This window comes from Hypomesus nipponensis, chromosome 8 (assembly GCF_054491055.1).
Source record: "Hypomesus nipponensis isolate SF chromosome 8, ASM5449105v1, whole genome shotgun sequence".
In the NCBI taxonomy this organism is placed as follows: domain Eukaryota; kingdom Metazoa; phylum Chordata; class Actinopteri; order Osmeriformes; family Osmeridae; genus Hypomesus; species Hypomesus nipponensis.
The window spans coordinates 14,391,341-14,409,107 of record NC_140368.1 but is presented as its reverse complement, the minus strand read 5'-3'; the positions used below and the strand labels follow the sequence as shown (position 1 = coordinate 14,409,107).

Sequence of the window (17,767 nt, the reverse complement as noted above, 5' to 3'; positions counted from 1 at the left end):
TTGGTTTGTGTTTTATCATCTAGACCAGACATTATGAAGTTGTTTTTGACGACAAAGGCAGACAACGAAAACAATTTGATTGTTGTTAAAAGAAGCTCTCAGCCTTGAGTACAATTTCATCTAAAGGCTGATTTAGGGTTCTCCGTTTTACAAAAAACGGACACATGGGAACGCCCTCGTCTACGTGGAACGCCCTCTTCGAGCGGTCCGAGAGCCCCGGAGAGCTTGACATGCACCTCCTGAATTTTCTAACTATCCGTCGTAATTTCGGATAGTTACTTTTATTATGCCTATGGTTACGGATATCTCCTTGCCTTGATTGGTCAGTATTAAGAAACGCTTGCGTCAGGGACGGGGCGTGATAAACAGGACGAACAGAATCCTTTGACCGCTACTATTAAGTTTTTACAATTCATATTTCAGCTAAACAGTACATGTAAATTAGGGCTGCAACTAACGATTATTGTTATAATCGATTAGTCTGTCGATTATTTTTTTAATTAATCGATGAATCGGATAAAAAAAAACGAAAAAGCATTCATTTCCAATCCTTTATTCAAAAACAAAACTGACAGTGCAAATTCACAGTGCAAAAAATCTTCAGAATGTGCACAAAAAGGCACACAATTTTGAAAAAGTTATTAATATTAGCGTGGATTTAATGCTATTTTCCAAGATTAGCAATTTATTTAGTTTTATTTAAAACTTTATTGAAAATTGAAAAGTTGTGGAAGTAGGCCATACTTTATTAGAATAATCTGGTGTATATTTAAGATTTTCTGACACAATTTAGAAAAAAGTTCAGATTTGCGAGGATTAAGCTATTTTCAAAGATTAGTGATTTTCTATAATTTTATTTGAAACTTCATTGAAAAAGTAAAGGTTGTGGAAGTATACCAGACATTGTTAAGATACTCTGGTGTCTGTTTGAGGTTTTATGTTCCTAAAAATATTATAAAAGTCTACATTTTTCAAAATTGTATGGGTTGTTTTCACCCGGTCCCTAACGCGATGCTGCAAAGTGGCGTCTTCCGAATGTGAGACGAATGTCGAATATGAAACAAACTTCACCTTGGTCAATTAACACACTGTTTTTATGTATTTAGTGTAAAATGCTCCCACACCTTGGATGACTTGGGTCGTACTGATTTCTCTGCCTCCGCCATGTGTTTCAGAACAACGTTACTCAACAACGTCTCTCCGATGGCCTTTCCTCTACCTCCACTCCGCTCCGCGCTCAACTTAACTTTTTTTTTTCATACTCAAACATCTTCGCGACATATTGAGTGGCGTATATGTTGGCGTATTTGTTGTTGCAGCCCTAAACAGCGTCTGAATTACAATGTGATGAGAAATGGCCAGTGTAGTTGCTGAAAATGTGCGCATTTTATTGATGAAACGGCTAATTTGTCAATTTGCTCTGACTTCTCGATAACTTAGGTAAACTAGAGAGCATACAATTTCTGGGGAAATTGTGAGGGTGTGCTTGTGGCTGCCCCAGCTTTCCATACACTCCTGGTGTTTACATATTTCAAAAAGCATTTAAGTGTATGACTACAGTTCTGACCATTGTGTTCCCTTGATAATAAGTTTGTAAAAATGACATGCATCACTCAGATGGAGGAGAGGTGATAGTGGTTGGTTGGAAGAGAAGGAGGCCAAATGTAGCTCATGAAGATGCAGCGCTAGATAACTTATTAAATTGTAATCAGATATAAACAACTTGTTGGTTGCCCTATTATGTCCTATTATCCTCCTATCATCGCCCTATTATGTAATTTGAACGCCCTGAACGGCATCATTTGAGTAATGAGGGCAAGCGTAGGCTTATTGATTACTTAAAAAACGTTAAGTTTCATTATGCATCATAGAGGAGCCTAGTTAGAGAAGGATTTAGCAGTTTAATATTAGAAGCCTATTTTATTAATAATTTTCAGAGTAACCTCAAACCTTTCTTTTGTTTCTTTGACCTTACATTTTCTTTGAGGGCTTAGTGGTCTCGGTTTAACATCATTATTTATAGCGACATAATTACCGGACACTGTTAGCTCGCAATGTAGACAAAGAATGCCCCTGCAACAAAGTTGTAACTTGGTAACAAGTAGCCAGCTAGAAACCGAGCAGAAGTTTGTAGCCATATAAAGGCCTATAAATATAGGCTACTTGATTTGGCTGCAAGATTCGCTGATTTTGAGTGTCCAACATATGATGGATTCTGATCTGGATCAACAGTCTAGCCATGTAGCTAAGGCTTGTCCGGGAAGAGTACATTTTTTTTTGTACGGCAAGTCTGGAAGATCAATTTAGGCTAGTGCTACTTGCCCCGATGCACTGGACAAGTTATTAAAACTCAAACAAAATAAAATGCAATGTTAGGCCTACTTCACGTTATGTGCCACTCGTTACGTCTATCGATTTTATTTGAGCGAATTCTGCATCAGTAAAACCACCAACCCAAGATCTCTACAGACCAGCTAATTTCCTGCTCAACACTTCAACGGGGGCTTATTACTTGAAAGATGAATTAGGCTATTTACGGTCGTCTCAATTACACCATGAGGGGTGGGAAATACTGTGATTTGCTTAAGAAGGCAAATGGCTAGTAAAACATAACATTTCATAATAATTTCAATAAATCAAGCAGCGCAGCAAGACCCAGTAAAATGTATATCCTACAGCTAAGCAAGGCTGAAGCAGGCTGACATTAATTATTTTCATGAACAGACAAAGTTTTGACATTGACAAAGTTTAGGCTGTGGCAATGAAGTTCAGGTTAGTAGTCAGATACTTTCACCTATTGAAAAACTTTTGAGTAAGGGGAAAGCCAAACATGTTCCGTCGCCGTTTGACTTTCTAAACATCTCTAAAGAGATGTTTTTGTTAGCTACTCATTAGTGTCTCGGGTAGGCTACAGCGTTGCAGTGAGCCGCCACACTGATTTGAAACCACAGGTAATGGTCATTTCACCAACAAATCGTTTATTAATGTCAAAATAAATCCTACAACAAAAACGTATTTGTGAGGAATGTTTATTTTAACGATTGAAAACAGATGCATCATGACCACTGTAGTATGTGTTGCCCAAGCAACAGATGTTAATGTCATGATGCTAATGCTTCAGTGAAATAGTAGACTACCGTTTCCGAAAGTAGATGTGGGCCTACTTACTTAATAATATCAGCTAATATTGTACATTACATTTCACAATTATGTTTCACGCCACAAAGTAAAATGATTAAATATCACCCTGGCCTCTTTGCTTGTGGCGTTTCTGCAGCTGCCTTGCAGATTAGTATCCCCCAAGTTAACAGATTGGAAACTAATGTTCTGCTAGAGATAGTCACGCGAGTTTTCGTGACGTTGGTGACGTTAGTGGCGTCAGTGACTGTGGCTAGCAAGTTAGCCACCGTTAGCTTCACTTTTTGCCACAAAAACGTAATTTCTACTTAAACCGTGCAATGGAACATAAATCCCAATACAACCAACGCAATCGCTACCGAGACGAACCTTTTGACATCGCCGTTGTCTATGTAGTCCAAATATTGAGGCATCCTTAGGGGGGCGAAAAGAAACAATAAATAATAAATAATATATATGTGAGATAACAATGGTTTGTGCTCGCCGAAGGCAAGCACACCCCAATAAAGACTCGACGACGACTTCCACATACAGACGGTTTCTCTAAGGTCGTCTTTGACAAACAAACATTGCGCCACCTACTCTTCTGGCAGTGAATTGTTTTTAGTACTCACAGTCTATGGAGAACCATAAACTAAGTCTTATAGACTAGGGCAAGGCTATTTGCAACATTTAAAGCATGGAACATGTCTGAACATGACATAAAACATGAAAAAATTGCTGAAAGTATGTATAACTTTAAAGCTTACCCACAATATGCAAATCTTGACCAAATGGCTGTAGCACTAGTAAAGAAACAACCTTGTCTTGAAGAACGAGTTTCACCAACTGGTTGGTGTGGATGGAAAAACAGCCTCAAATTAAAAATGGGAAACTACGAAAAGCTGGACATGTGGATGTTTCCGTTAATGGTGAAAAGCGTAGAAGAATTTCCTGATGGACATGACAAATCTAGCCTTGAATATGCATGGATGGCCATGACAGAAGAAATACAGAAAAGGACATTAAATAGTGTCCCTTTAAGACAGAAGATCGACCTGACATCTGCTTTGAGACAAAAAAAGTGGTGAGTCAGAACCTGTCATAACTCTGATGAGGAAAATCAGGTACACTGTAAAAACAAAAAATTACCTCACTTTTTCTGTAAATTATACATGTTTTTTTCTGTGTTTCTGAATTACAGGAAATACAGATAGAAAGACAAAGGCAAACTGTAAATTTATAATTTTACATAAGAATTACAACCAAATGTTGTTACTTCAAATTAATCTAATTTTTTTTTTTTTTTTACAAATATTAATAACATTTTCATGAAAATGTTCTGTTAAAACACAACTTCACTTTATCAAAACTAGCTATTTTAACAGTTATTTTGCAGATATTTACTTTCATCCCACGGACAAATAATTTAACATAAATTTTGGTTTAGACATAGGAACCTTGAATTGTGAACTGAGCTCGGGTAGTTGACGTCATGCAATCCCAGCATGCACCAGTCAATATCAAAGACTACAAAAGCCTGCAAAAGCCTTTTTGGAGCTATCTCGTTGTTTATGATCATTGACCAATGCACTTATAGTAAAGCTCTCTCTTGGAAATCGCTTTTGATAAAAGCGTCTGCTAAATGAATACATGTAAAGACGCCTGAGTAGGATGAAGGACAGTTGATTAGATATTTGTCTAGCGGCAACGCTCCTGTTACCCAGAATGCCCCGCGGCAAGCTGAAAAGCTACAAAGTTAAAGGTTTAAACTTAGCGTGATGGTCTGTAATTTGGATACATAAAGTGTTCACCCTGAGTGTTAATGTTGTCAACAAACCCATCTGTGAATAGCCCCCTCTCTCCGTGCACGCTCTGAATCAATGTGCTGGAAAAAAACAGCTTTTTCCGAGAATCGTCAGGAGAATCAATCCGGAGTTTACAAATGAAACAGTATCATAATTCTCTGCACAAATGTGTCCAAAACTGATACATTCAAGTTAAATATAATAATATTAAGTTAAATACATTTGGCAAATAAAACAATATGAGTAACGTTTATATTACGTAAAGCTACAAAAACTATTTTGCGCTCTAATTCATGACGACGCATGCTCGCATTACTTGTTGAAGTCCCTATCTATACTCACATCTTACTAAGGACAACGTTTTGGGCTGAGGCCCACATTTTTACAACGTCTGGTTACGCCCCTGCCTACCGCCACAAATATAATCACATTCTGTGGGACACTGAAAAATATAAGTCTCTCCATTTAATTGGGAATTTCTACACATGCCTCACTCTCATCTGACAATGGCTTCCTTCAGTTTGCTGGCTAGAACTTGCTAGCCAGTTAATGGCCAGCCTGGTATTTAGCAGCAAAAGGAAATCTGCTTGCTAGTCCTATTGTAGCTTGACACTAAAGTTGTTTCTTGACCCTGATTTAACAAGACTAGCATGACGATCTGGGCTATCAGGGAACTACCATACACTGTCCCAACACAAAAAATAGGTGCCTCCACTTCACACTTAACTCACAAGCTCGGCGAAGGGAGATACTCATCCACAAGAAATGACGCCTTTTCCTTCCACTGGTGAATTGAGGGTCTTAGGGTTTTTTCCACTGTCCTAATGCCTTAAAGGATCTGGCTATGTCTTCAACAACGACCGCCAGGGTCCTTACTTCCTCTTATGAAAGGCCTGTTGCCAAGCACCCCCTCCCCATCCCCAGTCCAAGATCCTTAACTGCTAAAACAGAAAAAAGGGAGAGAATAAAGAAAAACATAAGTGTGTCTACGTCTGTCTGTGTATGTGTTGGCGTTTAGGACTATTACGTGCACATTTTGTGCACGTAAGCGTGAAGGGAGGATGACCAGACTGAATGTCAGAATGACACAGAGAGACAAAGCTGATGGAATGATTCAACTTCCTTCCAACTCCCTCACCCCCTTCCTCTGTTGCTCAGCCAGCAAGATAAAAGCAATGTGTCTTAAATTAGGAGAGTCCACTCACTAGGGAGGCCCAACCACAGGAAAAGAGAATGAGGAAGGGAGACTGTTATGCCCAACAGATATGTTTACATAGTTTACAGGTTTGTTAGCTCGCCTCTAAGATTATTAAGAGCTCCTTCTTGTCCTGTAACAGTCTCACTTTTAACTACAATATAACCACTTAAAGTAGCTGAGACACACACACTAAAATTATTCCCCCGCAACACACACATTATGTGTGTGTTTGTGGGCTGTGGGTACCAACCCCCAGGGGTTGCGGGAAAGAGTTGTCAATACCCCAACAGTTAGTGTGATTACAAAAACTTGTCAGTCTTGGAAAAAGAAGGTAGATGAGGTGTTGATAGACCATCTCCTCACAGTGAAATGATTGGTATTAAGGACATTCCTCTGATAACTGAGTGAGAGGGGCGGGTTGAGATCGGAGCTCAATCAATCAGCAGGGATGACTCTGTGACACAATGCAAGCAGTGTTCTACACCCCCATCTTGTCTAACCCGCCTACTGTAACTCCTTACAAACCAGGGACCCTCTCAAAACTAGGGTAAACTAAGCTAAGACTCCCCCATCCAATGAGTTGCCGCTAAATCACCATGCAAGTTCTCATAATCCATAACCGATCCCTGACTGGGTGAGTTTTTTTTTCCTTTTTTAACATGGGAATATAGTCTAATCCAGACCACTCCAAGTTGTACAAAGGGGGTTTAAATTGAGCATGATTACTCATTATGTAGACGGTTGTCAGGACTTGTGTTTGTGTGAAGTGCTGGTGCAATTATAGGCTTCAGAAGTAGGCTTTCAAACCCATAACCGCCCAGTTCTGCTGGAGCAGCTAAACAGACATGGACGCAAAAGCTGTTGAGAGATTCAATCTCATAGAGCTATTACATCTGTTTTTCACACACACACACACACACACACACACACACACAATGTGACACATTCATAAAAAAATTGACAGCTCAAAATAAGCATCAAGACTAAGGGATACAATTGACAACCTTTTCTGTAGTACAAGTAAAAAAGATAAAAAATAACTAAAATAAATCCTGGGAGCAAACTCTGTCTACATCTCCAATGCAGCAATTTAAAAGTTAATTCCAAGCAAAAGTTTTTTCCCATTTCCAGTTCAGCTTCCAGAAAAGCAGAGAAGGTCTAAGAAAAGTATTAACTCACGAAAGAAATGCTTGAAGAGGTTAGCCATGTCCATTTTGGGTGCTCTTTCTCTCTCTTTCTCTCCCTCTACCGACCTCTCCACTCTTACTCTGTGACAGTGAAGTTAGTGCTAGTTGGGGCGGCTAGCGGAGCAGGGAACTCCACTCCCTTTATCATGTGACTGGCCTTGGCCAATCGCAGGGGGATGGAAGGGGGGGGGGGGAGGGAGAGAGAGAGAAGACAGGAGAAAGAGAGTTCTCTTATGGCTCGGCAGAGGAAGTCTACTGAGCTCAGAGAAAGAGTGGGGGGGCTCGCAAATAGAGGAACTGGCTAAGCTTCTCCTGCGGGGGAAGCGAAGGAGAGAGCGATAGAGAAACAGAGAAGGAATAAGTGACTATTTCATCACAACTCAGGGCCAAAAACAAGAAGTGAAAGAAATGAGGGAGTCTTTTTGAGTAAAGAGAGTTTTCCCATCACAGGATCCCAATTGCCTTGAGAGACATGATCAAAACATCCGGAAAATAGGAATCCTCATCCTACACACTCAAAAAGATCGTCCATCTGTAGATGGCTCAGCCCCATGACACACACTCCAAACCGATGACACACTCCCCCATGCAGCTACAAGCCAGGTCAGCCGCTACGCTTACGGTGCGTTCACACTGCAGCGGGGCGGACAGAGCGGGGCGTCGGCTTCCAATTCATTTTCAATGAAACCAGGCGTTGACGCTCGCATAGGGCATTGTGGGAAGGCGAGCGGGGCGTTGAAAGTTGGATTTTCTGAACTTTATGTAAATGAGGAGCGTGAAAACGCTAGCGTTGGCCAATCGGGTTGGTTTCTTGTCTCTTGTAACGTAGCAACTGTTGGTCATGGTAAACATTTCTAGGTTTGACAATTTAAAGATGGAAGAGCAACTCATCGTATGTGTCTTCATAACCAGTACTGTATGATACGTCTGTTCGATTACAGAGACAAAAAAAATGATGCCTGGCGCAGGTTTGCTGAGGTTGTCGGCGTCCGTGGTGTGTATTTTGTACTTTAATTCAGTTTCGTCACATTACGTAACTTTCTTCTGTGCCAGCTGCATAGTCTAGCTAGCTCACCCGGCACACGATTGACATTTAACGTTGAAATGCTGGCTAGCAGCCACTCGCTATCCATACAGTGAATGTGTAGTGTCAAGTCATAATCTAGCGATTGATTTGCAGAGATTTCAAGTAATATAATAAACGTTGACATGTGTAACCTTTTATGTCTGATGCATCTTTTTTGTAGATAAGATCATGTCAGATCTAGAAAGCGTATTGGATTTTTGCTTAATATGTGTAAAAGTTATATTTTTCCTGCACATTTGCCATGACATTATACGAACTACAACAGTGATTTAAGAGAACTACAGCTCTGAATTAATCTATCTGTGACGCCCCCGAGCGTGGTGCACTGTGGGAAGGCCAGCGGTGCAAAGCGGTATAAAAATGCTGCAGTGTGAACGCACCGTTACAGAATGCAGGTTCCAGCATGCAATGTCTGGTTATCAGTTTCCCCCACTGTCACTGTTTCCCCACACACTGAAAAACAAACAACAATAAAATGGTAGTGGGAAACGTCCCAAAAAATGGAATTTCCTTTCAGGCAATTTAATTGAGCTAAATACAGTAAAAGAGAGGGTCTTCACAGTTCAATTTGAGAAGACTGAAGTACAGCAGTGTAAATTGTCCCAAGTGCCTAATTAACATTGTACAACTATTTAAACGGCTTGGAGAATGTGCGAGGTAGAGAGGGTGCTTGTTTTGGTGTGTGCGGGTGCGTGATGATAATCTCACCTGGCTTCCGTTCTTCGTACGTCGCTTATTACATCGAGATCAACTGACACATCCAAGATGACATCATCTTGCCAATCATGATCTGGATAATTAGGTTATTTGAACACCCCTGTTGTTTGTGATTAGTAAAGCTGGATTGAGTTGTCTGGGATAATTGCGTGTTCATGCATTGGTTTAAAAGGGTACGTATCAATAGTGGAAATCTTAATAAGAAACACTGCTATTGCCTGCTCACCATGGCCAAAAGAGCGCCCCGTTTTATTCCGCAACAGAGCAAGAGCTTGCTCGAAAGTAACTCAGAATTTGAAGATTTAATCAGAATGCCAGTCAACACCTCAAAGTCCGCAAAATCCAGGAGACAGGCAAAAAGTAGCAGACAGATTGTTCTGCTAATTGGGGTGTGCTTGCCTTCGGCGAGCACAAAACATTGTTATCTCACATATATATTTCTTTATTTCTTTATTTATTATTTTTGCCCCCCTAAGGCTCAGTCAATATTTGGACTACACTGACAACGGCTGTGTCAAAATGTTTGTCTTGGTCTTGATTGTGTTGCTTGTCTTTGGATTTATGTTCCGTTGCACAGTTTAGGAGGTTACAATGTTTTTGTGGGGACAAAGTGCCTTTTGTCGACGAAGGGTAAAGTGCTAGCTACGTCACCACGTCAACACACGTTAGCAACGAAGCATGGATACAATGTGATAGAGACTTTCGAGCTCGCAAATTGGAGCTTGGATTACGAGTGAAAAATACCACCCCCAAAAAATCACAACCATTTGGCTTTGTAGAGAAAGCAATTTCGAGTGGAACTGCAATCTCGCATTTTTGATTTAGGTCCTGACAGTCTTTAAAATTTGAGCGAGTGCAGGTCGCCCGGGAGACCGCTTCGTCTTTTAGGCGGAGGCCATGCCAGAAAGCGTCATAGTAGTATTTTTTTTAGCTAATTTTATAGTTCAATTTTACACAAAAAAACTGAAAGAGGGAAATGTTATGATGATATGACTATTGTGAAAACAGCCAGGTGGTGAGATTTTAATATAGATTGCTGTAAAAACGTTGATTTGTTTGCTACATGAGAGCCTGTCAGCCTCCATTGACGATTGCGGCAGCAACAACAGTGTTGTTAACAGTGTTGACACTCAGTCAACTGTCGCTCTGCGTCTGGTGAGTATTTTCTTAATTTCGTACCAGGGTCAATTCTACATCTAAATGGACAGCAGCGTTTTAAAGATATGGCGATTGCGAAGACAGCCAGCGGGTCAGCATAGTTTGTTATTTGTGTAAAACTTGGAATTTGAGTGAGACTGCGTCTTGTTTTGACGTTAGCCACAGAGTCACAGACTCGGCTCTCCCACTGGCAGTGTAGTAGGCTACAGTACTGTCTTCAATGCCACAGTTTAACACTAAACTTTATTATGTCTTATTACACGGCTGTTCTTAATGCTGTAGAATGCTCCGTTCACTTGAATGGGGCTTCCCAACGTTCTGCGGTGAACAATTTGATCATATTTGACCGTTGCTATGCATATTTGACCGCTGTCAAGGGAAGTGGCCTTTTTGCCTCGGATTCACGTCTTTTGTAGCACTCCGCAATTAGTCCAGAAAGCTTCATAAAAACCTTTGCCCTCAATAATAAATAAGGGTTAGCCTGACGTTGTCATACTCATAATTCTAGTCTAGAATATAACTCTCCGTTGGGCTGTGACTACGGGGCGTGTTTCAACCGAACTCGTAAAACAAATGCCTCTTCGCTCAATTGGATAGACCTACAACCAATCAGAGCAACGTATTATGTTGTTGAAAACAAATTCAACCCAAGGGCTCTTTCGTGATGTTGTTGATTACGTTACTGTTGATCATCTGTCCATCATCGTATAAAGACCACCCTGGCAATTTCATTGGTCCGTCCCGATCCTGGTTTTATGTAGTTGTTCCCAATACGAGACCCTCCAGACCCAACTTCCCGACCAAATTTTTTTGTGGGCGGGGGAGAAGTTGGGCTGGCAGCCAGGCTAAATAAGGGTAGCATATCCATCTCAATGGACTTTCAGATATGTTGGGTAAATTTCTTGTGCATCGCAGCTCCTCCGTGCTAACACCTAGAGCAGCTGCACCGCCACTAACCATGGTCGGATGTACGTTCTTCAAGTGGTAGGCCTTGTTACATCTTTTGAGTCGTGGAGGAGTTGTATTTATACTCAGCTTTGCAGTGTTGGCAGTGAACAAAGTAATTTTTTAATTACAAATTTTAAATTGTACTTTTTAAGGCAAAAAAGGTTTAAGCTAACGTAATTGTTGTAATGACAGCAAGTCCAGGATGAGCGTTAAAGAACCAAATAATCCAAGATCATGACAAAAATCAATAATCAAATCCAGCTAACTGAGTTAGCAAAGTACAAAGAACGGGCCCCAGGACAGTTGCAAATTTCAGTTCAATGGTTGTGGCTAGGAGAGAAAGGGGTGCAGCCTATTCTGTGTTTTAGCGTGTGTGCGTGCGCATGTGAGTAGTGTGGAGACAGCAGAGCAGTGTCCAGAGCAGCTGTTCCCTTTCACAGCCCCTCAGAGAGGCCCTCTACACCCTCAGAGCTGCTCACCTGGACTGCTCATGTGATAGACAGCAGCAACAGGTGAGGAGGAGTAAGTCTCTCTCAGCTGTAGCTCCCCCACACCCCTGAGGTACTCTCTGAGTTGTTGTTTCTGATTGGCTGTATGAGAAATGGTTGAAACGCGTGAGATTTGAGAGCCCATTTATTTTGTGTGCAAGTTATATTCTTGTACATTTACAAGAAAAGTGACAACGAAGCGCAGGGACAAGGAGGGACTGACGGCTAATATTAACCTAATCTAAAATCTGCAGTAAAGTTTACAACGTAAAGATTACGTTAAATTGGTTATGGAACGTTGGGTAGAACGGTCACCGTATTAGTTCACAGCAGGCATATACTGTGTAGTAGGCTAATTAGCAAGCATTTTATAAATCAATTAAAACAGGTTGCACCATAACAATTATATATTAGTGCTGTCAGTTTAACGCGTTATTAACGGCGTTAACGCAAACCCAAATTAACGGCGTCAATTATTTTATCGCGCGATTAACGCTCTTTTTGGCCTAGCAAACTTTGTAGTTTTTTTTCACATGCTGTTGCAACAACTACCGACGTTAGAAAAACTACAACACCACACCGGATCTAGCTAGACCGGAAACAAAACAACAGGCACGCCAAAAACTCGTTTGGCTTGCGAGCTGGCTAAAGAGTAGTAGCAGAGCCCGTTTACGGATATTAGACATTCTCTGGTAGTAGGCTAACGTTACGTTTTGAGTGGATGACGAGCGCGAGATGCCGAAATGGATGCCAATAAGATTCTGAATGGAAAGTTTGCTTTTAAAAAGTTGCCAAATGGTTCTATTGACAAGACCAGTGATCTGTGTGTTCTGTCGTTGTAAACTGAGCTATCATCGCAGCACGTCCAGTCTGAAATACCACTTGATGGCCAAGCACACAGCTGATGAGAAGAATTCTCTGCCCCCTCGTCAAAGCCAGGCGATTGCAATGTTGTTTTCAATAAAAAAAATATTTGCACAAAGCAATCCGAACCACTTTTCTATGTTGATAAGAGCATTAAAATTTGAAAAAAGATTGGGACAAAAAGAAATCAGGGACATTTAGAATAGATAAAAATGTGTGATTAATTGTGATTAATCGCGAGTTAACTATGACATTAATGCGATTAATCGCGATTAAATATTTTAATCGTTTGACAGCACTATTATATATTTATTAATATATAATATATATATATATATATATATATATTTTAAGCTTGCACAGACACAGTTTCGGGAGCATACCTCGTGGACCCTGAGGCGAGCAAAGAAGGTTGTGGCCAACTCCTCCCACCCTGGACACTCCCTGTTTCAGTCACTCCCCTCCGGCAGAAGGCTGCGGTCCATCAGGACCAAAACCTCTCGCCACACAAACAGTTTCTTCCCTTCCGCTGTTGGCCTCCTCAACAAGGCCAAGATTTCACACTGACTTTAATACTTTTGCACTACATCACAATTTCTGTAATATTTGTATTTTATATTTTGTTTTATATTGTAAATTGGCAACTTATATTTTATGGCAACTTATATTTTATTTTAATTGTATTCAACTTAGTATTGCTAGTTTATGTATCCTTAGTATAGTTAGACTATATATTTAAATTTAAGATTCCTATATCCTATTGGATGCACCTTCCTGCCAAAGCAAATTCCTTTTCTGTAACTTTCATGGCAAATTAATCCTTTTCTGATTTTTGATACCAAAAAGGTCGCAATTTCAAGCCCTGTTTACTTGGCCTTACATTAGTGGTCACTGCAATACACATCTGCAAACACCCACACACACACAATACACACGCTCACCCTCACATGGTTTTCAACACACACTCATGAACATTAAATCACACAGAAAACAGGAAGATATTGTAATATTCAATACACTGGCCCTCTCCAAATAAGTGAGTCCACTAAAAAAACTTATGGCAAGTTCATCTGGAGCAAAACATCTTCTGTACTGCCAGTCCAGAGTGCAGGCCTTTGCCCGTGGAAGGAATGCTGGTTCAGATGCCAGCCCACTTCCTAATTGATGCCAACACCTAGAAACTAGCGCACTTCTCCACATCAGAGGCCTGGAGAAGAAAGACCAACACACTCTTCGCTCCTATTTTTTTTCCTACTTTTTTTGTACATCCCATCTCTCCCTTCGCTGCTCCTCAGAATGACAGCATGTGGAGGAACAACAGTTTAGTGATAGATAGTCTTTTAAAAATAAATGTTTAAACATTAAAGCCATATTTGTCTTATATTGCGCCATTGGTGTCCTGAAGACAAAGACTTTTGTTGACAGTGCCAAAAGGCCTGTGCCATCCAATTTCCATCACTGACTTTGCCAAGTGGACAGGACAAAATCCACAGGTGCAATGGCAAATAAACGTAGGTACTTAGACACACACAAATCCATCACATCACGGACCAACAGATTCTCATAATAAATTATGATGGACTGCTATTACCGCAATTCATTTATTCTCTTGCGCAATACTGCTATTTATCTGTACTTTTAGTCAATTGTTTAACATTATCTTGTGTGTTGAAAATGTATTATTATATAGGACATTTGTTTTTATTCTGTTCCTTTATACAATGCACCAACTGGAGTAGCAATCCTGATTTTGCTTTATGCTGAGCTTGACAATGGCAATAAAATCTTTCAACCAGTCTTTCAACACACTCTCACATGCCCCTACTATCTTCACCTACCCTGCAAAAAAAACTATAGTATACCTGTTATAAAACTGCAACAATTAAGAAAATCCTATGAGCCTCAATTTTTTTATGTATCTTACCTGACTAGCAGATCCAAGCAACTTGTCAAAAGACACCTTTGGACCCGTAGTGGCTACAGTGCTATGACTTTCAGGTTCTCCAAGTTGTGAGAGAGTCGTGGCATACCCTAGCAATACAACTGAGGACCTCTTTCCGATGGTGTATCTCATAGCAACACAAAAGGTTTGTGATCCAAAACGAAAGACGCTGGCCTAGATCAATTGACTGCACTCCTACAGAAATATAATGACAGTAGGGTCAAAGACACTTCAGTGTTTCCCCTACCATTGTTTCGGAGGGGCGGCCTCCTCCCCTATAATTAGGCTATCCTAAAAAAAATCCTAGGGGAAACACGGCACTCGGACATGGTCTAAAATAAATATTTAAAATGACAGTTTCCCTTTACTAAACCTGATGTTGGCTGACACCTCTTAGCAACATTAAGCTAAGTATGCTTCGTTTAGGCAACTTGAAAGCTTAGAAACTAATTTGGTTGAATTCCTTATTGCTCAGATGTTCCCTACAAAAGATGTAGGGAAATCAATAGTGCTGACTTATAATAACTGACAGTGTAACAATTAATTACTCTTTAACTAACACTATTTAGGCCTCCTTACCAAGTGTGTCTTTGAGGTTCTTGACGATGGAGGCCTTTCTGGCGCTGTTCTTTCTCTCCACATAGTTGGAGGGCACAAAGCCAGTCTTGTTAGTGGCGTTGCGGACCCTCCACCAAGACTTGGAGTCGTCCAGGAGCCACAAGCGCTCATTCTTCTTGATGTCCAGCTCCTGATCCTGCTGGGCCATGTAGTCAAACTTGGCGATGACAATCACCTCTTCCGTCATCTTGGACTTCATATTGAAAAAGTGCAAGAGGAGGAGGTTAGAGGTTAAAGGGACAATTCACCCAAAATTCTAAAATACCTATTTTTCCTCTTACCGGTGGTGCTATTCATCCATATACATTGTTTTGATGTGAGTTGACATGTTTTGGAGATATTGGCCATAGAGATGCAGGGTTTCCCTCAGGAAATGTGTTAGTTAAGGTGGTAGGGTGGGGTTTGCTGTCAGATCGGGGTGGGGGGGTTAACAATGTAGTTAAGGCGGCAAGCTTGTGTTCCTTATGCGGCCTCCTTAACTGAAAAGTGTTGCGGGAAACCCCGGAGATGTTTGCCTTCTCTTGAATATCGTTTTTCAAATGTATTTGTCGGGAGCTTGGAACAGCAGAAGCGAGTGCCATCTGGCTTCATTATATTACACATTCATTATATTGCACTTAGAGATTCATGTTGTTTAAATTGTAACTTGCTTAACTACATGCTCTTATGGTTCTTCCCTTTGGCACTTATTTTTTGGCTGTTCACAATGTGTGCTTCTTGTTTTGGCTACCCACAATGCTTTGGGGCTATCTTGTTTGTTATTATCAGTGACCTATGCACTTTGTAAAGCTCTCTCTTGGAAGTCGCTTTGGACAAAAGCGTCTGCTAAATGAGTGAATGTAAATCTAATACAGACAATTTTCCAAAACTCTGCAACTCACACCATAACAATCTATTCAAGGCAGGAGAGATGTAAAGTTAGGTAAAAAGCAGATTTTCCTTCTTACACATGATGGTGGAGACCTGGTGTACACTGACACAATTCAAGGTTACAAAGAGATGGATTTACATTACAATTAGTCTTTTAGCAGACGCTCTTATCCAGAGCGACCCACACTAAGTACAGGGACATTCTCCCCGAGGCAAATAGTGAAGTGCCTTGCCCAAGGACACAACGTCATTTGGCACGATCGTAGCCTGACGTTGTCATACTCATAATTCTAGTCAGAATATGAGTCTGAAACTGCTCCGTTGGGCTGTGAGTATGGGGTATTTCAACTGAACCCGGAAAAAAATGCCTCTTCACTAAATTGGATAGACCTACAACCAATCGGAGCAACGTAAAATGTTGTTTGTTTTTTTGTTTTTTATTGCAAAAATGTTAACAGATACAATGACAGTTCAGTCAATACAGCAATGACCATTATATGAAAGACTTCTTCAAGATCAATTTAAATAATATACAATTATAAAAAAAAATATAATAATAAAGAGGCACAGGTTATACTGTAATTAACAAAACTTTTCATATAATTCAACCAATTTGACACTTTTTTCACTATGCACAAGTTTTAGCGTTTTAACGAGGTAACTGACGTTATGTAGAAAATGAAGAAATGTAGGCACTATAGAGGAAAATTTACATTTATGTATAAAGAATTTAGCTAATAAAATAAAAACATTCCCTATGTATTCAACATCTAAGTTGCAATGAGAAAGATGACAAATAACATTATGCATTATCAATACAAGATCTGATTTAAACTTGGAGGTAAAGAAATTTGACAAGTCAACCCCAAATTTACCAATAAGTAGGGGTGCACCGATCCGATACTAAGATCCGATATTGGCCCCGATATTGACCAAATAGCTGGATCGGGGATCGGAAAATTTAGCCGATCCACTGGCCGATCCATCCTTTTTTTCACAGCATATTCTATGTCATTTTTCAGCAGCATGAGTTAACCGAACCTTTAGATGCTTGAGTTCAAAATATTTCCGACGGTGCCCACAGCAAGCATAATACTCGAAGCAATGCTACTAGCATGCTATTGTTACCTGTTAGCGTACTCATTAGTACATATTGAAGCCATACAGCGTTTGTCGCATAGTTTTTGTCTATCGGAAAATATTAAGTTGGAATTTTCAAAATCGCATATGCAAGCTGCGAGACCCGCATTCGAACGATCACATATGTGCGACGCTACTCGTTCTACACTGTAGATTCTACAGTATAGTACAGTCGTTGAGCTGCAGGAATTTGGCGTGCTCCTAGCATAGTGCTTGATTAAATTGGAACTATTGTACTTTGCAGTACTACCACCACCCCTCAAAACATTTACTTTGCAGACATTGCAAACAGCCGACGAACTAGTTGGCGTTGCAAGCGTGAAATATCTCCACACAGCCAACTCTTTGGCTCACTCCATGTTGCTTTTAAGTTTCTATCTACTGGTTGGACACGAGCTGTAAACCGCACGGTGCAATGCTTCAAGCTAAAAACTTCCATGGTTCACAAACCAGCGACAACAAATAAATAAAAATTCAAATATTTTTTACATGTACAACATACTATTGTATGTTTGACCAATACACTATTTAGTTTCTACTGCTACATTTTATTTATTTTAATAGGCCCTACGTTTGATTACATTCTATTTTCACATTTTGAATGCACAATTGTTTTTTAAATAAC

At 40.2% G+C, this 17,767-nt stretch overlaps 1 protein-coding gene across 3 annotated transcripts in view; it reads right to left on the bottom strand.

The window, feature by feature from the left end:
- nck1b (NCK adaptor protein 1b) overlaps nucleotides 1-17,767 on the bottom strand; it is a 115,207-nt gene that overhangs the window by 30,633 nt on the left and 66,807 nt on the right. For all 3 annotated transcript variants that reach the window (XM_084702873.1, XM_084702874.1, XM_084702872.1), the window contains exon 3: nucleotides 15,094-15,325. In XM_084702873.1, coding sequence (XP_084558999.1) covers nucleotides 15,094-15,319 — 226 coding nt within the window. In that variant the 5' untranslated portion in view covers nucleotides 15,320-15,325. The remainder of the gene's footprint in view (nucleotides 1-15,093; nucleotides 15,326-17,767) is intronic.